General features: G+C 40.8%; 1 protein-coding gene across 3 annotated transcripts in view; it reads left to right on the plus strand.

The window, feature by feature from the left end:
• PDIA5 (protein disulfide isomerase family A member 5) overlaps positions 1–20,710 on the plus strand; it is a 149,135-nt gene that overhangs the window by 120,989 nt on the left and 7,436 nt on the right. For all 3 annotated transcript variants that reach the window (XM_082235531.1, XM_082235530.1, XM_082235532.1), the window contains exon 15: positions 7,576–7,646. In XM_082235531.1, coding sequence (XP_082091657.1) covers positions 7,576–7,646 — 71 coding nt within the window. The remainder of the gene's footprint in view (positions 1–7,575; positions 7,647–20,710) is intronic.

Consider the following 20,710-nt stretch of genomic DNA (forward strand, 5'->3'; position numbering starts at 1 on the left):
ACTGCTGCAACAAACAGCTGTGCACACCTTTGGGAGGCAGAGATGTGAGAGGGCATCAGAACAGGGAGGGAAGGAAAGAAGGACAGAGGCCAGAGTTGCCTGCGACACCCCTGACCACCATTCAAGGCACCCCAAGGTGCCACGGCACACTGGTTGAAAACCACTGGTCTAGCCAGATCAGTAGCTGTGTATGGGCCTCTGTATGGACTGCTTGGTTCACACCAAAAGCTATATGTTTGGTCGAGCTGGAGGGACACGTGCAGTTGGAGTGCCTGCTCACTGTCTCATCCAAGGCAGAGTCAATTGTAGATGCCTCTGCCTATAGTTTGTTTCTTTGGATATTGGTGATGGGGCAGAATTTGCTTTCAGTGACAATTGGTTTGTCCTTAATAGAGCAAACACATCTGGAGAGCATAAGGTTGGTAAAAGTTGGTACACTTTTTCTTTCATTACAGATGGACCCGTGAAATGATTTCCTGCTAGTACAGTCACTATTTAATCCTTGTTCTTCTTGCTCACATGTATTAATTAGTACTTGGGGAGCTGCCCTTGAAAATACTTGTTTCAACATTACTCCTACTCCAAAAGTTATGAGTCAGTTTAATAGACTTGAACACACTAGCAAGGCTAGAAGTGTGGCTAGAAAGCAGCTGTGACACTAAAACCTAAAGATAAATTTGTCAGGTTTTGCACTCATAAAACCTTTTAGTTATTGTACAACAGGATTTTCGCTTTAAATATTTAATAACCTTAAAATGTTGCATGTGATTTAATTACCTAAAAGGAGATTACCTTTAGTATGCACCTACGTCAGCTTTGAAATATATGAATGCCTCTCTTTGGCAGACAGTTTAGATTCAGCAATGGAAGGACACCATTTACCCCTGAATGATTCACTTCTCCATTAACATGTTCCTGCTGCCAGATAATTATCAGGCCACTAGATTTTAAAAGTGTTAGGTTTCAGCATATTGATACAAATTCTGATTCATGGTTGTGAGTACAGAGCCCTAGTGACTCACCTTAAATGATATGGGGTTTGAGGCTTGCTCACAAAAGCATATTGCTTCCACGACAATACCTGCTTTTAATGTCATCACTGTGGAGCAGAATTTAGTTCCACCTAGAACCTTAGAGCTGGGGGCAGCCCAAAAAGTTTCAGCACCAGAAGCAAAATGCCCCCTGCCACCCCCGTGATGGAGGGAGCATGAGGCTCTGCTGGGCTGCCGGGGGTGGGGTTGGGCTTCCTTCCTGAAACACCCTTCCTGCCCAGCAGCAAAGCACATCCCCTTTCGCTGACTTGGCAAGAGGGGAGGTGTTCCACAGAGCTTTGTCACCAGTGTCTCTCCTCCTCTAGGGGCAACGGAGACTGGCAGCAAAGCTGGGTGGCAGAATGCTGTCCCACACGATTTTTAGGTCCCTCCTCCATAGAGTACAGGGAAGTGTTTTTCCCCCCCTAATCATGCTTGACTCAGTAGAATATTCAAATGGGATTTTGGAAAATGCACCAATACTGCAAAGTCCAATCATTACAAAATAAATATATTTAAAATGGGGAACTTCCTTTTTTTAAAAAAACACCAAAACTCTACCAGCTTTATGGAACCAGAATCATAAAATTGGCAAGCTCTTTTTATTATTTGTATATTTTTTGATGAAAATAATGATTTTTTTCTATTTAAATGTTTGAGGTTGATTAATACAGAATATAGAGAGCCTTAATAGTGCATCTCCTAGGTTGTAGATTCTCAACCTTCAAATATATATTTATTGTTTGCTGTGATATTCTTGTCCTCTTGTGGCAGACATGGCAGATATTACTGTTAGACATGTCTAATATACATAATATTTTTTAATGTCTACCAGCAAAGTACATGTCTGCCACATATATATTACAAAATCAGTGAAATGAATGCTCTTTGACTCAAGCACCTATTAGTTCTTGTAAACACTTAGACTAGCAGGTAGATGCTTAATGATTTACTGTCTCTGAATTAGTGAGACTTTTCTTTGATGCTCATGCTTGGCTTTTTCCAGGAAAAAACCCTTCTTTTTTTCAGAAGAAAATTTCTGTAACATTTTAATATAACATCAAGTACAACCTCATTTATGTAAGTCACTAGGAAGGCATATACAGATGACTGATGATAATGCCCTGCAGTTGGCCATGACTTCCCAAGGGTATCTGGTTAGGAACTGAGAGAACAAAATGCTGGAGTAGCTGAGCCTCCAGCAGCGTTCTTGTTATGTTCTTAGAATCAATGTGTCTCACTCTACCTTTGGAATTCATGTTGGATGGTTCATGGAAGTGACTCCTACGCAGAGTGGTGTTAAAAATTTAATTTTAAAAGCTACATGGGAAACATGGAGCTGTGAGTGTGTTCACAAAGGAAGTTTACCTCTGGATTGCTGCTGGATCTGCCTCCATTCTTGTAGAGTTTGTACCTGACTGGAAGCAGCTTTGTGAGAAATCCTTTTATAGGTTAGGGACAGCTGCACTTCGCTCCTACAGTGGTGGTGCAGACAGTATGGAAAGTAAGTGTTTTGCTGCTGACATTACCGTTTCAAGAGAGTAAATGCAAACATGTCCTAAGCTTCAGAGTAATATTTGTGCATCAGTGTTCTAGAATGCAGCAATAAACCTTGGTGGTGGTGGGGGATACACTGTGGCAAGATAAATTACAGTTGTGTGAGGGGTGAGTTTAGGGAAGCAGCTGGCTATAGCTCTCCTGCCATACCAAACAGTGATTCTTTTGTTACTTGGGAACGATAACAAAAGCATGGCCCTGTCCATTTGCAGAAGCAAGCCTCATCTGCATTGTTCAATGAGATGACTTCACAACATTGGGTAGACTTGTTATTTGAAAAAATACATTTGTGCGTTTAATGTAGTTCAATTTGTCTGCAGCCACAAAATTGCCATGTGCATGGGCTGTACTATAACAGGAAAAAAGGGATCTCAGCTGTGGAATGTCATCTTCTCACTGTAAGTAGGGTATGCAACCTGTTGGTATGCAGACTAATCTTTTGAAGTATGGTCCTCCTTATTTATTCTCCCCCATCTATTTTTTTTCCTTAGCAATTTGCACAACATAGGTTTCTTTTACTCCCATCTGCTTCCTGTTCAGAGAGTATTCTTGGTTTCAAAAGGCGCTTCCTTTTGCCTCCTTTTAAACCCTTGTACTGTACTCTTCCTTTTTGACGTTTTTGGTTGGCCTTCGTAAAATATGCAAACCATCTGTGCTTTTATATACTGATCTTAAACAGCCCCTACTCCAGATTTGTACTTCTTAAATTCGTCCTTCAGCCTATAATTAATCATCTTCCATGTAAATTTTAAACCTGTCATTTTAATGAGGGGAGCCTCTCTTGGCTATATCAAATCCAGTTGTCTAGTGCTTACTGCAAACCAGCCATGAACATTGCTAGTGTACCACACAGGGCCCTGCCCTTGAAACTTACATGAAAGTCTTCATAATATCCAGGCCTCCTTTATGTCAATGTTTATATCAAGCCAAAGGGGCACTCCAGATGTTCCCTTGTTTATATTTAAGATTTTTCCATCATACGTGGTCTATAATTCTGTCCAAAAATGTAGTTTTTTACATGTTTTCATTTCTTGTACTGTTAATTTTAATTATTAATTTTAGCAGATTTTAATGATAATTTTAATATTTCTTGTAAATTGTTTATGTTTTACTACAAAAAAGAGATATATAAATGTTAAATTAAACAAAAAAGGGTGGCTCTGATTGCCTGATCCCACAAGCAACTGGACAGCTGCATTATACATGTTCTGAAGTCTTCCAAGCTATCTTTAAAGACATCCCTGTACTTGGGCACATTACTTGTAGAGTAGAAGCTGGATTGGAGTTTAATAGTAGATCTCTTGAGTGATTTGTAATGGATTGACAAGGGCTTTCAACTCCCTGCCTATCAGTAGCAACACAAAAGGGCTTCTTCTCTCCCACTCTGGATGCTGAAAGAAAGGCTTGGGGGAAAACCAAGAGTAGATTTGTTTGTGGAAGGATTTATGAGCTTGTTCTGAAACTGATCACAAATTCCTGGGCTGAGCATGTGCTTAGCCAAGTGGTTGTATGGTATTTTGCACCTCGCTCTGATTGGTGAATCTCAGGGTTCAAGCTCCCCCCACCCCCCAAGGGAGGTCCCACAAGCATGGCCTGTCCACTCTTGTTACAGAGCATTTCTCTTTAGAAAATTAAAATCTTTGCAAATATATTAATAGATTAAAAATGTGATAGTGGGCGTGACGTGGGTGTGGAGAAAATGAGGATGGTGAAAATTTAATCCCTAATGCTTTTTTCAGCCTGCCTGTGTTTTAAATAGAATTAAAGTCTGAATTGGGTTTTATCCAGTTTCCTGCACTTGGCAACCCTTGCAAGTTGTAACAGATGAAGTTCTACTGTTCCATTCAATGAGCTTCTTCCCATATCTTTTTTTTCTGATGACTTCTTAATTCCTTGAGAATTCAACGCAGGATTCACATCTGTTCTGTTTGGCGAGAGGTTGAAAGCCCAGTAAAAACGCCCCATTGGGTGTAGAAGTTGTGTGGTACATAAAAACTCATATGTTGACATTTTGACTTCACATTCGGATGATGTGGGAAAGTGGGGGAAATACCTTTGGCTAAAGGTATACTTATTGTAAAGATAGATCCTGTTGCACTTGAGTAAATTAGCACAATTTTAACATATGATGGGAAGAAAGGGTGTAGCATTGCAGAAGTGGCTGTTAAAAGATGACTGTTGTGTATGAAACAATGGCTGGAGACATGTTTTTTTTTTCCACTTCAAGAAGTTGAAGGTGGCATGGCATAAGTATGTATATTCATTCTTAGCTCTGGTAAACATGCTTCAGTCTCAAAAATCTGCAGTAGTTGTTCTATGGGATAAAAGAAGTACATGTATATACCAAGTACAGTAATGCATCTAGCATCCTTCCTTTGTCTTTCCTAGAATCTATTGTCTTTCACCAGCCTTAGTCATTCATTCTACATTATAGAGACAGCTCCTGCAAAATGTTTGTCTGTCACTAGGAAAACAGAAACAAATTACTGTTGTCTGAACTTCTGTTCATAGTTATTTTGAATCAATGTCATCTTTTGGAGATGTCTGTGATGAGTCAGAATATTGCACAGCGTGAAACACATAGCAGGTAAACATGGCAGGATCATCAAGCAATGCTACACATTGATTGGTATTGGATTTTCAGATCGGATTTTCAGTAAGATGTTCAGAAAATCTCACAATAGCAAAACACCTAGCAGTTGAATTTTTGTGCATTATAATGTGCATGTTGCTTCTTTAAATGTTATTCTTCTAGTGAGTATGGTTGTAATTTGCTTTGCTTCATAATACACCATGAGGTCTAAACAGTTAAAACCTATTTATTTATAAATGAGTATTTCTGAAGCATTATTTAGTAGCCTGAACTAGCGTAATAGTTCCTCTCGCCATATGAAAGCCAGCTTATGGTTAAGCCTTTGTGCCCAGGAGCCTATAAATTTAATTTGTGGCATGTCACCTCATACAAACAAGGAAAACATCCCTTTTCAGATCAAATGGTATATGTCCTGAAAATCTAGAGATGGTAAAATTTTGGTATTTTTGAATGCTCCCTGGTTCCTCTGACGTGAGTGTTTTGAATGGAAGAGCATTCAGGAGCACAATCCTTCACTTCAGGCTGCAAGTGATAAAGTATCAAATTCTACCACCTCAAGTCTACATACCAGAGCTCATAGAATGGCGCTGTCAGTTGAGCATCAAATTTTCTGCTATATATTTTAATGTGCAAAAGAGCCTTTTTCCCTTTGGCTAATCTGTGAAGCAGCTTCCTGGCAGTCTAGCCTGCTTCCCAGCCCTACTGCTCAAGAATTCAGGAGTTTTGCTGTTTAGGTTCCAATGTCTAAGCATTGATAAAGACTCGCTTCAGCTGTCATTTTCCTTTATTATGTGACTTCTGAGAGGAGTTCTGTCAATTCACGCTTGCTTCACCTTCTTTAGTATATTAATGCCCTAGCAGAACCATTAAGGAGAGTGAAATGAAGTAATTGAAATAGTGCTGCCTCTTACTGGGTGTACCTCAGTGCACAATTACTGTTCAAAGAGAAGGGCTTTCTCATTCTCTGAAAAGACGAGAAGCCTTTTTTGTGCCACTCATTGTCCATTTGCGAATAGGTAAAACTAGTCTCCATAAACATAGTCTACTGTTCAGTTTCTGTCTGATCAGGCCTGTTTTGTTCTGTGCTGACTGAGAGGGGAAGAGTGCCACCTATATGTGCATGTTGCACAGCTAACAACAGTAAAAGCAACATTTCACAATCAGCTGCTGTCAAGCTGGGGAGGCACTCAGTTGGGCAGCAAGTTCTTTCATTATAGAGAGGTGGGTCTTAATTGATGTTTGGCTCCTGAGCCAGTTTTAGAGAGTGTATAGAAGCAAAATGTAATAGAAGTGGTGTTTATGTACCTTATGTACCAGATGTTTCACCTTCTGTACACAGAGATCAAGGGCTGCCAGAAGAAGGATGCAATGACACTTGTGTAGGTCTAGCTGATAGAAACAGGGAGATTTTAGAGCAGCAAAGGAGGAGAAGCTGTAGCAGTGAAAGCTGTAGGGAACCTAGTCAAGGAAGGAGAAGCACTGGCAAGAGGGACAACTGCTGTAGTCTACTTATGTGAAAGTTGCTTAGAATAAATGTGATGCAAAGCCTTTGAATTAGGAGAGTGAAGAAGAGGGCACAGCCCTCCTTTAAAGAAGAATTATTTGGTTTTCAATTCACATTTCTCTCACTCAAAAGCAATGGCTGTGGTTTCCTCTTTCTTTCCAGCCTTAGGTTTCTATTTATTTTTTGTAAATAGACTCTGACGTACTTGTGTGATATGATTGACTGTCCAAATTCAAGATAGCTGTGATAAAAACAAAAGGTTGATGATTGTAGAGAAGCTAGGAACAGATGGTCATAAACTCCAGCACATGGGGCAAGTACAATAGGACAATGCAATCATCTCCAGTCTAGAAGATATTGCAATGTGGGTAGGAAGATTGCACAGGCATCGCCATCTTTCCCAAGCACCAAGGGGAAACATGCCAGATTTCCCAAACTTCTCACTTTACCCCTCACATCTTCTATAACAAATGTAATGTACAGTTCATAGGTTGGTACTACTAGGCAATGCTGGTGAAATAACCCTGGGATATTTCAGTGAATTAAAATGATGTGAAATTGCACACTTGGTGGCTTTGTGTTTTGGGCCAGCTTCATACATTTAGCTGAATGGTAATATCCTTCATGTAGTGGGGTGGAGACCACAGTTCCAGGTATGTGCAAGCTGAGACCATGAAAATATGCAATGTGTGGGCTGTTATCCGTGATCCTTCCACCCCACTGTAAGATAACGTGTGTATGAACACATGACCCTGTGGTGATGCCCACTCAAGTGGAATCAGATTTGCACACTCCCAAAGCCTCACTTGTCACCATGTGCAGCTAGACTGAATATCTAAGAATATCTAAACTAATTTGATGATTAATGTTGTTTTTCTCTTAATCTGCAGGGTGCCCACACTGTAAAAACTCCATCCCCCATTTCACAACAGCTGCAGAACTATTTAAAGAAGATCGAAAGGTAATCCCATTTTGGATTGTTTCTAAGGTGTTATGTAGAACATCACAGCCATCCTTTTCTGCTAACAACTTTTATCCAGGTTTTAAAATGGTGAAATGCTGGTCTTGTGCTTTAAAGCAGTGACAAAACAACTGAATAAATTAATCTATCATCTAAAGCGAAGGCAGTGGGCCAGGGGTGGATAACCTGTGGCCCTCCAGATGTTGATGGGCTCCAACTTCCATCAGCCCCAGCCAAAATATGCAGTGGTCAGGGATGATGGGAGTTATCATCCAGCAACATCTGGAGGGCCATAGGTTCCTCATCCCTGCAGTAAGCTAACAAATTCCACTCATTTCTCCTAATTTGTTGCTTAAATAAATGTGGTTTGGTTCATGTTACTTCCCATGATATACTACTTTTTCTCTCTCTCTTCAGTCTCAACTTGAGACACACAGTTCATTTCAAACTCAAAGGCCAAGATTCAAAGAAGGGAAATACGACACCTGAGAAACTCTGGAGCTTCACTTCCTGCTGTTAGTGCAGCTGATCCTGCTGCTGAAAGAGACCACCTGCTTTTCAGGTTGTCCTTATTAATCAGTGGACCTTCCATGGCTTGATGCAGAATTGGCTCAACATGTACAGACTTTCTCAGATAACTCTTCAGGATGGGGGGAATCTCACTCTCCACCCAAAAAAACCCTGTCTTCTAGCACATAATTCAGTGCCTTATTCATTGGCCCTGCTAACTTAAGTTTCGAGAGAGAGGTAAAAGGCCTCCAGGCATTCATTTTAGAGCTCAGATAACTGTAGATTCCCCTGATGATGATTGTGGATGCTCCCCATCCTGACTGAGCAGCTGCTTATACGCCTTCTATTAAGCCCTCTAATTTTAGTTTTTAGCTATTCTTTTACTACCTTATAGGGTAGTAACAACTTTGTTTGTTGATCATGGAACTAGAAGTTTTACTGAGGCCAGTAAAAAAACCCCAAACCCACTCAGGTAAACTTTGCAAAGAGTTGTTTAAAAGGGCATGACTTATTTAAAAGGGGGAAAAAAGGTTGTGAGGAAGTACTCTAGCAGGTACACTTTCCTCCCTCAAGACTTTATATTAAATGCATATTAGATGCATAGCATTTTGCTACCAGAGATAGGAGCTGAACTAGAGCAGGACTCATAACTGCAGCCATATAGGCTGAGAGAAAGAACTGGGCATCACAGCTTACCCCTTCAGTAGCAAGAAACGCAAAGAACAAGTTGCAGTGAATTCACTTCTCTCCTACTTTTCATGAGGTTCTTTAGGAGGAATAATGCTGCTCCCAAGATGCAACTCCCTGTCTATGGGCTGTGCCTCAGAAAGCATGATTCCTAGTTGTGCTGCGGAGCCAACACCTCCTCACACAAATAATGGTGGGCAGGGTGCACCTGGAAATGATTTCTTCGGCCTGGAGAGTCAAGTGTTAAGTTTATGAACCCAGAGAGAACATTTGGATAGATGTGTGGGTGGATGGATTGGACTCCTGTGAAAGGCTCGTTACTATCTGAGGAGGGGAAGAGAGAGGGAGAAAACGGATTGTTTTAATTGATATATTGAAAAAATGAAACATGGCTGACTTACTTTTTAAAGAATGTTTTGATTGGCTGATATTTACTTTATGGGTCTGCTTCTTGACTAAGATACTGTAGAATGAATAAATGAATAAGGTCCTGACCCTTTTAGTGTGAACCCAGCTTCCCCCTGCCCACACCATCAGTGCTAAGCAATGCATCTACTGCATCTTTATTAATGAATGAGGGAATCCTTTCCTATGCATCATCTTGAAGCAATTTCTAAATAAACAAAACCATTTATTCCTTCAAATAAAGCCTTCCACACATGAGATGCTATTCCCCCCATGGCTGCTGTGTGTGCTTGTGTGTGAATACCACAAACTTGGGGAGAGGGAATTATGTGGGTCATTATCAACCAATGAGATCCCTGCCAGGATGTCTGTGTGCTTAATATCAAAGAATGCTGCTAAACAGATGGGTGAAATTCCACATGCTCAATCCTTCCGCTGGGTAAAATGTCTGATTGCTCAAAAACTGCTGAAGATTGAGAGAGGGTCTTTTAGCCCTCGAGACGATGATTGATGGATGGAACCCTTATTTCAGCCAGTGGTAGTTAACAGCTAAAGTGCCATGGTATAAAATTTAATGAGGTGGAACCAAAGTTCAAATTGAGAATATTGAGTTTGGTGGGGGTTCCTCAAGGCCAGGCACACAGGAAAAACAGCTTTGTTTTTTCCCCTCTTGACTTTTCAAGGTGGTAGAGATTGATAATTTTGGACTCCTCCTTCAATCATACACAATCCAATTCTGCTGAAGTACTTCTTGTGGTCTGCTAATGTCCTTAATGGATAATTTACAGAGGCTGTAGCACAGCACAGGAATGCAAGTGCTAGATAATTTCTTTGCAGCTACTTCTTTTTTTAACAATTCTTTTGTAAAGTTTACACAAGTGTCTTTGTGGACTGGTTGCTCCGCAGTTCACTACAGAGAAAGTGAACAGGGCTCCAAAATAACTGCTCTAAAACCCAGTAAGGTTTAATTTAAAAGAAGAAGAACAAAAGGCTAGACTTTCAGTAGCTTGTTTTCTTTGATATTCCATATCTGTGAACTTTTACTCTTCCTGCAGTATTTCAGAGGAGGTTTTTCTTTCTATCTAAGAATGTTTTCCTATTTATGGTTTCAAATGATGACACCAGGTCAGAACTTTCATATCACTCACATCAGTAGAGAATGCATTTTAGTGGAGGCATTTTGCATAACGATTATCTAGTGATGAAATCAATTCTGTTCCTGCAGAAGGCAAGATGGATCCGTGCCCCAACCTTGCTGGATTCTTTCAGCAATCAGCTATCATTTGGCTCTTTCCCTCCCTGAACTGTTTCCATCCAAGCTGATCATTTTTAAGAACTGCCATGTAGCTTTGATAATTTGGGCTTGTTTGCTGCTCCCACCTCCCACCTCCCTTTTTGCAATGTATCTTCTAAATTGTCGTCCTGTGGGGAGGGACTGTCAGTGTGTACAGCGCTTGGCAAATTCATGCTCTTTATTATTTATTAATTTTAACAACCAAAAATTTGAATTAGTTCTAAGTGTTCCAAACTCAAGATGCCATTGTAAAATGTTTTCTGTATACAGTGGTACCTCTGGTTACGAACATAATTCGTTCCGGAGGTCCGTTCTTAAGCTGAAGCCGTTCTCATCCTGAGGCATGCTTTTGCTAATGGTGCCTCTGGCACGCGTCTTCCGCTCGCATCCTGGGGCAAAGTTTGCAACCAGGAGCAACTACTTCCGGGTTAGCGGAGCTCGTAACCCGAAGCGTGCATAACCAGAAGCGTTCGTAACCAGAGGTACCACTGTGTACATAAGCATGTGTTGGAAAGATGCATGTCTTATATAGATACAGAAGAAGCTGGCTCATTAGGGTGAATGGCCACTGCCCTATTAACCTTCATGTACCCTCGAGCAGCTTTCTTTCTTTCTTAAAACCAGTCATGGGGTGTCTGTGCCTGCCACTGGCTCTGGCTCCACCTACTACTTGGTTTCCCTGTCTTCAGCTTTACAGATCCAATGGGCACCAGCCATCATAGTACAGATCATACGTCATAGTACTCTCTAGTGAGACTGAATTAGGTTTGGTTCCCTGAAGTTGGTGACAACCATGAGTTTTGTCACAGCCATGTTATATATTAAACAGCCCTCACAGTCAAGTGTGGGTTGATCTCCTGGAAATCCCCTTGTGCCTTCTACCAGGTCCCTGCAAATCCCAAGATGTATCGAGGCTCCACGGTTAGCTTGGCCAAGAAGCACTGTATTTATGATGTATAATACTTAACAGAAATAAAGCAACAGAACAGTCATTGTCAGGGAACAGAAGATTTGCAATACGCCCCATGCAGAACCCAACCTTTAAGTCATTTGGCAACAACATCCTTTTCTGTGTAAGCAGAGATTTGTCATCTTTAGTTGACTACTTTCTAAGCTATTCTTTTCCCAACTGAAATGTTATCCTTTTTAAAAGAACACTTAGGAAGGGGGGAGAAATTAAAAACCTGCCCTTTTTAATTCCTTTCCAAAATCAATGTTCAGTTAGTTATTCACTTCCATTTTCATAACAAAAGTCAATATTTGCTCCTGCAGAGATTTATTTCCTTGAATCAATAAGCTGATGTGTGGTGGTACATATTTTAATGGGAGAAAGGCCAAGTGCTCCTGCAGGAGACTTCTATTATTACAGGCTCCTGTGGTAGCTAGAAAGCCAGTCCGTGAAAAGAGGGGGGAAAGGCTGGACAGAGGTGGGTGGGTGGGTGTGGGTGTGGGTATGGGTGTAAACCAGAGGCACTTCAAGGTTTGAGAATGCACCCGAGCCAGGGGTCCTCTGCAAAAGGGCCTACACTGCTCTGGCCATTTCTCCACCACTGTTGCCCTGGCCCACTGCTTTCTCCTACCTCCACTTCTATGATAGTGTCCCCCTTGCTGCTGCCCCACATTTTAAACCTTTTGGTGAGCAGGGCCATTCTTATTTCCTCTCTCCTGCCTCCACTGCTGCTGCCTGCTACTCCACTTGTGCTTTCTTAAAAAACCTTTTTGACCAACCAAGTGGCTAGTGCTGTGTATCACTTTACTGGCTGAACTTCCAGCAGCCTGCCATTTGCAGCTGGAAGTTGATGAGCTACTGGAACCTGGGTTGCACAGTGATTTGCTTCATAAGGCACAGTGCAGTTTCCTCTGCCGCCCACAATCAACTGCTCCTCACTTTATAGTATCATCTGGGGAGTGGAGAGCGTAGCGTGTTTTTGCTCAGCTACCCACCCAAGTACAGGGACTGTGGGGGCCTGAACTTTGGCCCTGAAGTCTGCATGTAATGGAGTCATTTAAGCGAAGTGAAGCTGAGTATGTAGTTAATTCTTTGCCGTTTGCTCATTTGAGTTTGAATAATCACTAGCAGAGGCTTGCTCGAATTGCTAGACCAGGAAGGAAATCTGGTTGAAGAGTCGAGGTGTAAAACCCTGCGACTAAAGATGTAAGACAAAAAGAAATATTGATTATACTGTACTGTATAATATCTCTTTTTTAAAGTGCTGAAGATGAGTACCCCTCAGGATTGACAAGCCGTTGTAATAACACACTGACCCATTTCTGAGATCACACATGACCCCATTAGACTCCTGGCTACTACCCAATTCTGACTTCATGGCAGAGGCCACCACCCATGGATAGGTGCCATGTGCAACTTCCCTCTTTCAAAAAAATACTCCAGGTGTTCTGTTGAACAATTCTGAAAAGGAAATAGCACTGCACAGGAGTTAAAAAACAACAACCCTAAAGCTAGTCTATATTTATTTGTAATTTCTAACACACTCAAAATCACTTTTAAATTTTGCATTTACCTTGTATTATCATTTCATTCCACACTCCTCCACATTTTTACTCCAACACACCTTCAGAAGACAACTGATTTATACATAGTTGGCTGTGGGATGGTCAAACTATAAAACTGAATGCTAAAATCTGGAGGGGAATCTGACAGACAAGGATTTCGTAAGGATTCCTTAAAAAGGGAGGGAATAATTGCAACGTGTTGACGGATCTGACCGCTTTACCTTGCTTTATTATGATGTACCAAGCAAGTGATGACCATAGAGTTGCAGTAAGGCCAGAACTGAATAGTTTTGGCAACTATGAGGCCTCGCCCCCGTTCCACTTCATTGGTAGCTGTTTTCAGGGTTAAGGAAAGATGGATTATGACCATGTCATATCATACAATTACTAGAGCCCTATTCAGGGATCCAGTCTTGTGTGTAAAACAAAACATGAGAATAAGGGTTGATGTGTTGCCAAGACTAACCCACTCTCTTAATAGTTTTCAGCCCTCCACAAGTATGAAGACAAAGGTTGGACATGAGGAGAAATGTCTACTTGAGGCTCCCCACACTATTTTGAACCCTGAACAATCAGGATTATTAATCTTGTGGCCAAGGTCCATGAGTACAAGAGGCTTCCTCCCTCAGGCCCTTGCCCTCACACTTGTGTAGAGTTGACATGCCAGAGAGGGTGGGGCTTGGCAGAACACCTAATTTCTCTTCACATGCTTGTTTGCAAGTGAGGGGATTCAGCACCCAAATCAGGTTTATATTATCAGAGAAATTGGGGGTATAAAGCGGCTGCTTTTGACAGAAGACATAAATGTAATAAAATAGCTAGTTCTGGCCTCAGACTCAAATGTATATTGCCACTTGGAATACAGATTGAGTGTTTTAACCACCAGTTATATCAGCTGTCAGTGATACAAGGGATCATGTAGATACAAGTGCATTTAAATAATATGAAGCACTCAGATACTATAACAACACGGGCCAAAGACGTCTCACAGTTGCATCTATAAATCACTCTAGAACAGAAAGCTGTGTTTTACTGCTCTCCTGGAATATGTTTCGCTTGAAGAAGTCATGATATGAATAGTGCTGAAAATGGTTCTCCAACTTATTCTTGCAAATCCCACAGAGGCAGGGACTTACTAGCTGCAATTTTCAGATAAGGCACTGAGGAACTGACAGTTTAATGTTCACATTTCAAGAAACTCAACATCTCCTTTTGAATCTAACAACGTGAATGACGATGGGTTTTTTTTTTAGAAGCTACAATAAACCATCTATTTTGAACACAAAGAAGTGGGTAATCTTTTTGATTTTTTTTTTTAAAAAACCACAGCATAGCTGGTTTGCTTTCATTCTTACCACAGCAGCTACTGTTCAAATTATATCAGCCATTGGTTCTAATCCAAGGCCCAGGTATAAACAGTGTACACACACACACACACACACACACACGTAGGGAGGGGATTCCCCAGTCTCTTCACTGTCATTACACATGTATAGTGTCTTCAGTGATGAAAATGAATGGAGAAGCCCCTGGAGCACCTTCTGTGGATAAAAGTAGTAGTCTTAAATTTTCAGTGCTCTTCAGCTGGTTTATTTCCACTTAAGAGTTCCACAAAAAAGAAAAAGTATACTTGTCACTTCTCCCGCGACAGCTTTATTCATACAAGGTGCCCATCCCTGATTTTCACCAATTCCCCCATCCCACTGATGCTCCTATATCACAACCCATGTCTTTCCTGAGTGCTTCATATTATTTAAATTAAAACTGGAAATTGTGGAAGGCACAAAAAGTATACATTTCCTACACAAGGGTACTTTTTGGCAGGGGCAGGGCAGAAGCTGCATAAATCCCCATTTGTTGTGCAAAGTTTTAAGAGTCCAGATTCATACTGGACATGAGGCAATGGTTTGACTTGCTCTCCCAGACATTGCATACTCCAAGTATAGGCTTGGTGAATAAGGTAGGATTGCCATATTTCAAAGAGTAAAAACCAGGACACCCCAAGCTTCTTTTTAGGAAAATCTGAAATTGTTGAGCTCCCCCCCCAAAAAAAAAAAACTCCAGAAAACCCAAAAATGTTCAGTTTACTTGACTTGAAAGCCATGACATACCAATGCCTTCCAGAAATGCCCGCCCCGCCCCCCCCGACGTCACTTCCACTTTTGAAATCCCGGTATTGTTCAGGTAATTCCAGACATATGGCAGCCCTAGTTTTACAAATAAAGCACTGCTAGGAGTTGCTTCTTTTCATTTTCCAATGTCATTTTTCCCCCTTAAAAAAGTCTTTTTAAAAAAAAATTGCTGAATTTGTTTACTCCTCACTTGATCATTTATTCTTCCATCAAGGCCATAAAAACTATGAGGGAAATTTATTTCTGTTTCACCCCTGAATTGGTAACCCAAAAGAAACCTATTTCTGTGGAAATATTGCTGACATCTGACTGCCTTGAAGGCAAACAAATGTGTATATATTTGCAGCCAGTTCCTCTTTCCATTGGCCTTCTGGGATACCGATTGTGAAAAATATTTATTCATTTTCTATTTAATATATATTCAGTGGGGAGCAGTGGAAACAAAAGCTGCTAATGTAGTATGTAAATCAAATGATTTTAATCCACTTAATATGGTGACGCTTTGCTGTTGTTGATTAACACCTCCCAATTATCAGGGGAATAGCAAAGCAGTTGGAGTAAGATTAGCAAAGTCCCTATACAAATAAATGGTTTGATGTTTTCAGGCCACTTTAACATCACCACAACCAGACTATGCACTTGTACAATACAAGATCTCAGAGTGGCAAAATTCACAGGTCTTGGAGGTGCATACTGCCTTCTCTTTTGCATCTCACCCTTGATTTCTTGATTTTTATGAAAAGTTAGCAGAACATTTCTTCCCAAGGACGTTGCTAGAGAGGGATTTATTATTTTTCCTATGGTAAACAAATAATAATAATAATAATAATAATAATAATAATAATAATAATAATACATTTCAAAGAAACTTCTCATTTAGACAATAAAGGCTATAGGCAGTGCAGATAATGTTTTTATTTTTGCAACCAATGTTACAAAAGCCATATTGAAATCAGAGTATGTTTCAAATTTACGTTCTTTTTCAGGGGAGTTGTGAAATTATAATAAAAAAACCTGCTAAACAGCCAGAAAATCATCTGCTGATAAAACTTCTAACCACCACTGTGATAAAGCATCAAGAAAAATATGCATATGAAAATATATGGCATGAATGCAAGTTATCAAAAGTTCTAATGAAAAGTAATTATTAATAATTGTTTACACCTATATGTCCATTGCCGGGGGGGTGGGACTAAACACACAAAAATGTTTAAAATGTGAAATTTGTTTCCAGTTGCATGCCATTTTCCTCCCCTCCCCCAATTCAATTTAGCTATTCATTGTCCAAAACACCTTTTTCTATAAAGAACAAAGTTTTCTAACCAATAGGCAAAAAAAGATTTCATTTGAGCCAGAGCACGTCACAAAATATCCCTAACCACTGCTGCTACCTGATAAACCAGGGGGTAAATTCAAAAGCATCTGTATGGTAAAATCATGCATTAATGAGTACTTCATTCATCGCTACATACCTTAGACCACTTCCTCTCCTTTTGTACCATCTTGCAATTAACCAAGAACAGCTTTCTGACGGTATCATTGGTGTGCTCAGTTTGAAGAGCAAGACGGAAAACTCTTTCCCTAGAGGTCTGTGAAATTCCAGGGCTGAATGCTTTCCAGAAGAACTGTAAAAAATTCTTTTCAGGTTGGCGTTCAACAACTAGGGTTGAACAGGCATCTGATAAAATGTAATTGGGTATTTTGTCAATATACTCCTCTTTTTCTTTTTAGCTGCTGATACTTGCTAAAGGACCTTGAGAAGGAATAGGATAGAAAAATGAACTAAATAAATAATATTTAGATCGCCTTGTCCCATATAGGTCTACTGGATCAGCAGAACTGGCACGGTTACAGGTGCTGCATAATATTCATTCCACATTTGGAATAAATCAGTCTTTTAGTGTGGAATGCCCTGCCTATTGACATCAGACAGGCACATTCATTGTATTTTTTCCAGTTCTTGCTAAAAACATTACCCAGATATGTAGAATGTTTGCATGTGTTTTAATCTGTTTTTAGCTTATCACTGATTTTAATTTTATTTGAATTTTAAAATAGTTGTTTCTACTGATAATTGCATTCCTTTTGTAAACCACCTTGTGTTTTTTGAGGGTGTTTTTTACAATCAAGCAGTATATAAATTTAGGCAGTATATAGCTTACAAACTTTTCTCAAATTAAAAGAGAGTGAGAATCTTAAGCATTAAATCGTAACATAAAGAAGCAAATAACTATTTTGAGGAAATGATGCAATGGCTCAGAAACACTAGGAGTCTCTTTTTTAATGCAAAGCTCACTTCTGGGTTTTAATATTTGTGCACTAAATCTTGGCTGTACCACTTGTAAATTTTGACCTGGGTATTTTTGCTTACTCACACATCTGTGTTACCTGTGAGATGGCCAAGGGTGAATTCAAGTGACAGTAAAGACAGCAGTGGCCGCTTAAAAACTGCTGGGTGATGGCTCTAATTGCATGATGAAATGCAATTATTTGTCACATCTGGTTACATGAAACCCAGCATCACTGCTTCCCTGTTGTGGGATCTTAGCAAAACTGGTTGACTTTTCCATGTGGAAAGTTGCTAAATGGGTGTTAAATGATGTTTGGATCCACCATGAAGTGCTGTGTGAAATAGAAATAGATTAAAATTGAGTTGTTTTCAGTGATGCAGCCTAGAATTCCAAGGCCAGCTTCAATGCATGTGAAGTACAAACCTAATTTGGCTTTTAAAAAACGGGACCTAATGATGTGAATTATAGTCAGTGCTCTTTCTTTTCTTTTTTTAATAGAAAAATGGTTCTGGAACTCACCATAAAGTTGTTATAATAAGTGCCACACTTTTAACATTTGTGGAGGTGGGGTGTGTGTGAAAGTGCTGGTACTGTGTACCCTTGAGTACCCCCAGAAAAAAGGACTGATTACAGTAATTCTTAAACATTATAAAAGGATTTCTTGGTCCCAGTGATAAAAAACCACGGGTATGTACTTTGCTCAAATCAACAAGAGGCTGAGCAGGATTTACTACACACCAACTGGATATCTTAAGAGCTACAGTGTTAATTAGATAAGTAGCAGCCTTCCCTATAGTGGCTTTTTTAAAAGAGAGAGAGAGAGAGAGAGAGAGAGAGAGAGAGAGAGAGAGAGAGAGAGAGAAAGGCAGGTATTTAAAAATGATGGTAATTGCTGGTTGCTTCTGATCTCTTGGGCACATGCTTATATAAGTTCAGTTTGAGTGAGCTTATCTTTATTGTGTAAATAATATTTCTTAAGTCTGGGGACATGCCATGTGCTAGCATTCGTCTTAATGTTAACACTCAAATGATAGTTGGTGGCTTGTACATATCTGTTGCTGGGATCATTTGGTCTGCTACTGTCGGTAAGTGGAGTTGGGCAAAGCTATCTTGTGGCTCAAAAATAAGCCATTTTCATGCAAAATATATTTTTAAAATGTAATGGCTGACTTCCCTGCCATGCCAAATTTTAATCCATTACTGCTCCCACCCTCTGATATCCAAAAAGAAGAGGACTTTCCTGGACACAGGAAATATTCACAACCATGTACTGAGGGGCCTTGCAAGCCTCCATAGTTTCTTCCTGTTGGTGGCTACCATTTGTGCAGACAGTACAGATTGTTTGTTCAGACAGTAGTGAAAGCCTTTGGCAGCCAGGAAAGCATGCATGTCTTCATAGATTCTGACTGTCAAAGACTCTGATTGTACTGCCATGAGAGGTCACTGCTGGCTGCATGAATCTTTTGACAGGCAGACATGAACAATCTAGGACAATCCTTGCCAGGCTAGCAAAGGTTTGCTACAAATGTTTCCACAACCTCCACAGTTCAGATGATTCACATGAATGGCTAAGGAAGCGCCTTGACCTCAGGCTTCAAGAAATCTTGAGCATGCAGCACCTTCCAGGACTTTACCAGCAATTCTACTTCTTAATAATAGTAGAACATACAGTAGCTATTTCATCAACTGGTAGTGTTATTAGTGCACTTTCTCTTGCTTGATTTGTTAGGTTTCTGGCCAGGGGATGTTACCTCCTGATTCTCTGCTTGAGGAAAAACAAAAAGTGCCACCACCTATCTTCTCCTGCTGATGCCAGCCCTTCACCAGATCTCATTTTATTTTTCCTTCTAATATGAATCTTCCCTTCATAGAGAAAGGTGTAGGATAAGAGTGCACAACATCTTTCCTCTTGATGTTGTTGGACATGCTGACTGAGGCTGATGGGAGCTGGAATCCAGCAATACCTGAAGGACATCACACTACCTAGCCCTACTATGGGAAATAATAACAAGTATGGACTCAGCCTAAATATTGCTGCTAGTTGTTCATAAGCTGGTTATTGAGAGACTTTAAGGGGTTATAAGGGACGCTCGTGGCGCTGTGGGTAAAACCTCAGCGCCTAGGGCTTGCCGATCACATGGTCGGCGGTTCGAATCCCCACGGCAGGGTGAGCTCCCGTCTTTCGGTCCCAGCTCCTGCCCACCTAGCAGTTCGAAAGCACCCCTAAGTGCAAGTAGATAAATAGGTACCACTTTATAGAGGGAAGGTAAACGGCATTTCCTTGTGCTGCACTGGTGCTGGCTCGCCAGAGCAGCTTCGTCACGCTGGCCACGTGACCCGGAAGTGTCTCCGGACAGCGCTGGCCCCTGGCCTCTTAAGTGAGATGGGTGCACAACCCTAGAGTCAGACACTACTAGCCCGTACGGGCAGGGGTACCTTTTTATGGACTCAGTTGTTCATAAGCTGGTTATTGAGAGACTTTAAGGGGTTATAATGCCGCTGGGAAAATTAAGAGATGGGCTGAGGAAGGGTTTACAAAGAGTGTACAAGGAGACTGACTGAGCCTTTCCTCAGTTGGGTTGCACGCTTCTCTGAGCTTTTGCTTTCTCTCTCTCTCTCTCTCTCTCTCTCTCTCTCTCTCTCTCTCTCTCTTATTTTGGCTCAGGGACTGCGCCACTTCATTATCCACAGAGAAGGAGCATTTGTCAGTTAAACATTTACAAAGGGTTCCAAAGGGCCAGTCAGCTGTGTTGGGACAATCCCATTGAGAACGTACACTTTGAGTGGAAATGACAATCCTAAGTGGAAATAACTTTAACTGTCACATGCCAGCTGGGTATGCCTAAAGGAAGTAAACTGGCTTTGCTGCTGCCAGCCAAGATACTGGCCAGCTTTCCTAACCCAGCAGATGAGTTTGCATTGAGAAGTAAGCAACACTTGCTCCCTGCCCAGCAGTAGATGGCTCTAGAGCAAAAGAAGAGTCAAAGGCAGCAACAATTCAAGCAAGGGAGTAATTAGGTGGAGCACAGAGTGAACAAATGGAATAGAAAGAAAATGACTTGTCCAGAGCTGTTAATAACTAGTAAGAATGCCGCTGTAGGTGCATGTGTAACGTTTACTGCATATCACCAGGAAGTTAGAGGTCATAATGGAATATTAAATGACATTTAATTATGGGACTGCGGCTCAATAACAGCCCGGAAGGCAAGAGGGGGGTATTATGAGCAGATA

This window comes from Podarcis vaucheri (genome assembly GCF_965113315.1).
Source record: "Podarcis vaucheri genome assembly, chromosome: 1".
In the NCBI taxonomy this organism is placed as follows: Eukaryota; Metazoa; Chordata; class Lepidosauria; order Squamata; family Lacertidae; genus Podarcis; species Podarcis vaucheri.